We start from the raw sequence: 5157 nt of genomic DNA, 5'->3' as shown, positions 1-5157 counted from the left end.
GGGGGCTGGGCTGGGGGACATGCCGTGGGGGGGGGGGGCAGGGGCACCCCACTAGCCTTGGGCACCCTCCGGCTCCTGGGCCTGGCTGGGCGCCAGCTCCTGCATGTCCTCCTCGGTCGGTGGCCGTGTCCTCTTGAAGAAACCCGCCTGGAAGAGGGACACGGTGACAACTCTGCCCCGGGGCACCCCACGACGTCACCCCCAGGGGACCCCATGGCATCACTCCTAGTGCTGCCCCCCACCCTGTGCCCACAGCCCCCACCCCCAGGGCTGGGTCTCCCATTTCATGGGTCACTTCAGTGCCATTGGGGTCCCACCAGCATGACGGGGTGTCACCGGTGTCCCCAGTGTCGTTGTCCCCCCCACGTACCTTCCACATGAGGAGGATGAGGAGGGTGAGGAGCAGGAGCCCGGCTAGGACCCCCAGTACCACCCACCACACCGGCACGGCCCCCTCGCCCCCGGGGCTGGCACGCACCACCTTGGTGACAGCCTGCGGAAGGATGGATGGGTGACACCACTGCCACCACAGCCTGTCCCTGTGTCATTCCCCCCCCCCCCAGCCTGTGCCAGCCCTACCTTGGCCTCGCCGGCGGGCAGGACGCGAGGCAGGACGCGGTAGGGCATGGCCGAGGTGTTGAACCAAGCTTGCGAATGGATGAGGAACTGCTTCAGGAGGTGTTCCCGCTGGGGATGGACATGGGACACGTGGGGACAGATGGGGACATGGCATCAGGGGTGCTGGCAGCCAACGGGGCACCCACAACCCTGCACCCAGCGTTCCCAGGCCTGCTCTCTGCAGGTCCCCTGGGACCACTCTGCAGGAGGGGACATGGCGGGGACACCCTAGGGACGCAGTGCCAGCCCTGTCCCCTCCCTGTCCCCAACAGGGGACAGTACCTGCTGCAGGGTGTCCATCCAGAGCAGGGCACGGACGCTCACCATCGCCCGCTGGTCCTTGGCCAGGCTGGGCACCCAGCAGGTGATGTCCACGCACGTGGCGTTGCTGCAGTCCTGCGGGACACGGCGGGCATCACCCTGACCCCCACCCCAGCACCCTGGGGAGCACCCCCCCAGCCCCCGCACCCATCATGGGCTGCGGGTCCCCAGGGAGCACCCGCTCACCACGGGGATGGGCTCCTCCAGCCCAGCACCCGGCGGCTCCTCCACTTCCCTGCGCTCCCGCCGGTGGGTGCCATTTCGGGGTGCTGCGCCCGTGGGGTGGGGGATCTCCAGCTGGAAGGAAATAAAAGGGTGGGGGGGACACCACCTTGACACCCACCCAGCACCCAGCAGGTGGGTGCCGGTCCCCAGGCAGCACCCTACCTGCTCGGCGTTGAGGCCGGGTGGGTTGGTGCAGTTCATGCCCCCCTCGGTGCCCAGCTCCAGCAGGTAGAGCAGAGTGCGGCCACCCAGCTGGTGGGGGACGGTGAGGCGCAGGGTGACCCCGCTGACGGTGCTGGGACCCTTGTTGTGGATCTGGGGGAGGACAGTGAGGTGACAACGGAGAGGGGACAGAGGGAACAGTCCCCCAGGCACCCATGGGTGCAGCACCCTACCTGGTAGACGTGCTCCACCTTGATGCCGTGGTCCTCCAGCCGCCGGCTGCCCTCCACCTTGTGCCAGCTCACGGGCAGCACCGTGGTGGCAGGCAGGGAGTTGCTGGCAGGAAAGGGGGGTCAGTGTCCCCCCGTGATCCCCCCCCGGTCCCCCATGCCCCCCCAGACCCTCACCCTCGCAGCTCCATCTCCGCCTGCGCCTCCACGGGCACCGTCACCGTCACCGACGTGTTGGTGGAGCTGGGGCTGTTCTTGCTGTGGGGACACAGTTGGGGTGAGGGATGGCCACTGAGTCTGGGGACACGCTGAGGCCACCAAGTCCCAGGTGCCCAGGTCCCAATGGAGGACGGGGGGTTGGCACAGTGTCACCTCCGCAGCTGGAGCTGGAAGGTGATGGCATCACCCATGTCCTCCAGCCCAGACACGCTCAGCTCCATGTCCACGGTGATCTGGGAAGGCAGCAGGAGGGTGAGTGGGTGACCCGCCACCACCGCCACGGGCCATGCCCAGCCCCGACGCCAGGGTGATGGGCGCAGCCGGGGCAAACCCACATTCCCTTACCTGGGCACCCGCTTTCATGGGGTTGCCCAACTCGCAGAGCACCACGTGGGTCCCATTCTCCTTCCTGGGGTTGCAGCTCAGCTTCTCCTGCCCCTATGGGGTGCAGACACGGGGAGGTGACACATCATGGACCCCCCCACCATGCACCAACCACCCCGGGGACCTGCGTGGTCCAAGAGCAGGGTGTAAGCCCCCCCACCCTCTGCACCCGCTGGCACCCATCACCACCGGGCACCCACATGGAGGGTGATGGCCACCAACGGCATGGTATGAGCCCCAACCCCACCCCGGGAGCTCCCTAGGACCCCCACTGCTGGGCACCCACCGGCATGTTGCTGCGGGCCACCTGGTAGTGGGTGCCGGGGGGCAGCTGCACCCGCAGCTCGGCCTCGAAGGCACCTTCGCCCACGTTGCTGGCGTTGGCACGCAGGCGCAGCACGGCCTCCGCCCCGATGAGCAGGCGCCTGCTGGGCCTGGGGGGGAGACACGGGGACAGGGCTCAGCACCCCAGGGTGACACCGGGCACCCACCCTCACCCACCCGGGGGCTCACGTGTCGGCGGCCAGGCGGAGGTCGGGGACGCAGAGGTTGTCATCGCCGCAGTCCTCCAGTATGATGTGGGTCTGGGGGGGGGGCGGACAACAGGGGGGCAGTGGGGGATGTGGGATGGGGAGTCTTTGGGGACAACAGTGGGTAGAGAGGGGACATCCCAGGGAGGGACTGGGGACAGCGCAGGGTACTGGGGGGACATCCCAGGGAGCAGCACTGGGGTGACATCCCAAGGAGGGAGCAGGGACAGTGGGGAGGGGACATCCCATGGAGTGGTTGGGGACAGCAGGGAGGGTAGGGGGCACATCCCAGGGGGGCAATGGGTACAGTGGGGGACCCAAGGAGGGAGCAGGGACAGTAGGGGAGGCAGGGGGGACATCCCGCAGAAGCACTGGGGACAAGGGAGAGGACAGGGGCTATGTCCCAGGGAGGGGTTGGGGCCACTGGGGACAGACTGGGGACCATGGAGCCAGAGCACAGCAGTGGCAGCAGGTGCCCCAGAGTGGGGGTACCCACATGTCCCCTGGCCCAACCGTGGGGACGAGCCCACCCTGGGGTACCATGACGATGTCCCCAGCTCAGCCACGTCCCCCCCTACCTGCGCCTGCACCAGGGTGTCCCCGTAGAGCACCAGCCCCTGGGTCCCCCCGGACAGCGCCAGGCTCAGGCTCAGGGCGACAGGGCTCAGCTTGTCCTTGAAGTCGGCTTCGTCCTGGGGGGACCCATGGGCAGAGCACCCCAGTGGGCACCCCAGACCCACCCACCCGGGCTGGGGACACCACTGTCCCCATCCTTGTCCCCATCCCGGCTGGGGATGCTACTGTCCCCATCCCTGTCCCCCACCCTCCTTGGGCTGGGGATGCCACCGTCCCCACCCGTGCCAGCCCACGCTGGCACCGTCCCCGTACCCGGAGGTAGGCGGTGAGGTTGTGGCACAGCGGGGGTGTCCCCGGGGCCAGGTCCAGCACCCTGTGCCAGGACGACTGGTGGTCCTGCAGCAGCAGGACCCTCCGGGACAGCTTGGGCTTCAACCGGTCCAGCTGCAGGTCTGCGTCGAGGCCTGGCATGGCACAGTGGGTGGGGGGACACATGGCAGCAGTGCCACCCCTGATGACACCGGTGGTGCCCCTTGTCCCCCCCTGTGTGACACCGGCACTCACGGATTTTCTGGGGGATGCTCTGGCCCGTCACGCTGACGCACAGCACCACAGGGAAGCTGCAAGGGGGACAGCACCCAGGGATGCTCAGGGACCTGCCACCGTCCCCAGGGCAATGTCCCCACACCGGTGATGTCCCAACAGCGGCGTTCCCATGGCCATGTCCCCACCACATGGCTCACCAGCTGACGTGGGTGTCAGAGCCAGGCAGGACACACGCCAGGAGCTCGGGGTTCAGCCCATCAGGGACACTCAGCTGGGTCTGGGCCACCACCACGGGCTGTCCCCTGGGACATGGGGACAGCGCTGAGGTGCCAGGGGACCCGGGCAGGGACCCCCCAGGCCATGCTGCCACCGGAGCCGGCGGGACGGGCACTCACCAGTACACGGCCACCTTGGATGCCCCGTAAGCCCCCACCAGCAGATCTGCAGGGACAAGCAGGGGGTCAGTGATGGGGCGGGTGGCACCAAGGTGGCACCGGCATGGCACAGTGGTGGCCACATGACGGGCCGTACCCGGGTAGCCGTTGCCATCCAGGTCAGCGGCACCACGCAGGGCAAAGCCGAAGGCGGCCGGGCCAGGGAAAGGGCTGTCGAGGCGCTGGGTGGGCACCGGCATCAAACCCTCGCTCTGCCCGCGGAAGATGAAGACCTGCCCCCTGCCGCTGTCACCCCCCAACGGGGCACCCACGGCCACATCTGGGGACACAGGGGATGTGAGCACCCAACTGGGTGCCCCATCCTGGCACCGCCACCCACCCGGGTGCTCCTGCCTCAGTTTCCTCAATGGTTTAGACTGGGCACCGCGGGTGGGGGTGGCATGTCCCCTGGCACAGCCCCCCCTTCCCGCCACCCCCGTGCCAGGCCGGTGTTACCGCCGTAGCCGTCCTTGTCCAGGTCCCCGAGGCTGGCGATGGCGGCGGCAAAGCGGCCGTAGGGGTGGGTGCCCGTCAGGGTCTGGGGGGGCTGGCTGAGGGGCCGCTGCCCCCCCCCCAGGTAGAGGTAGAGGCGTCCCACCTCGCTGCGCTGGCCATCGGGGCGCCGGGCCATGTACAGGGGGGCACCCACCAGCACGTCATCCTGCCTGCACCCAGCACCGGAGTCAGAGTCCCCAGGTTTGGGGGCTGGTGGCACCCAGGGGTGTGCCAGGCAGGGGGCAGCACCCCAGGGTGCCCCATTGGGGGATGGTTGGGGTGGGGGGGAGGACAGTCCCAGCTCTCACCCGTCCCCGTCGACATCAGCCACGGCCACCGTGTGCCCAAAGTACGATGCCACCTGGAAAGGGTCCGGGTGGGGGGTGGCACCAGGGGGGGATTGTGCCAGGGGCACTG

General features: G+C 68.8%; 1 protein-coding gene across 2 annotated transcripts in view; it reads right to left on the bottom strand.

Moving 5' to 3' along the window:
* Nucleotides 1-18: 18 nt before the first annotated feature.
* Nucleotides 19-5157, bottom strand: part of ITGA2B (integrin, alpha 2b (platelet glycoprotein IIb of IIb/IIIa complex, antigen CD41)) — a 7668-nt gene continuing 2529 nt past the window's right edge. For both annotated transcript variants that reach the window (XM_010561337.1, XM_010561338.1), the window contains 20 exons: nt 5049-5101; nt 4702-4910; nt 4343-4525; nt 4207-4252; nt 4009-4113; nt 3830-3885; nt 3578-3729; nt 3268-3381; nt 2673-2743; nt 2446-2593; nt 2121-2213; nt 1929-2008; nt 1734-1814; nt 1560-1662; nt 1327-1479; nt 1126-1236; nt 901-1014; nt 580-687; nt 371-493; nt 19-147 (listed from right to left, as the gene is read on the bottom strand). In XM_010561337.1, coding sequence (XP_010559639.1) covers nt 52-147; nt 371-493; nt 580-687; nt 901-1014; nt 1126-1236; nt 1327-1479; nt 1560-1662; nt 1734-1814; nt 1929-2008; nt 2121-2213; nt 2446-2593; nt 2673-2743; nt 3268-3381; nt 3578-3729; nt 3830-3885; nt 4009-4113; nt 4207-4252; nt 4343-4525; nt 4702-4910; nt 5049-5101 — 2199 coding nt within the window. In that variant the 3' untranslated portion in view covers nt 19-51. The remainder of the gene's footprint in view (nt 148-370; nt 494-579; nt 688-900; nt 1015-1125; nt 1237-1326; nt 1480-1559; nt 1663-1733; nt 1815-1928; nt 2009-2120; nt 2214-2445; nt 2594-2672; nt 2744-3267; nt 3382-3577; nt 3730-3829; nt 3886-4008; nt 4114-4206; nt 4253-4342; nt 4526-4701; nt 4911-5048; nt 5102-5157) is intronic.

The sequence above is a fragment of the Haliaeetus leucocephalus genome, unplaced genomic scaffold, assembly GCF_000737465.1.
Source record: "Haliaeetus leucocephalus isolate CR32 unplaced genomic scaffold, Haliaeetus_leucocephalus-4.0 Scaffold144, whole genome shotgun sequence".
NCBI lineage: Eukaryota > Metazoa > Chordata > Aves > Accipitriformes > Accipitridae > Haliaeetus > Haliaeetus leucocephalus.
The sequence above is the reverse complement of the archived record's forward strand: the minus strand, read 5'-3'. Positions and strand labels throughout refer to the sequence as shown.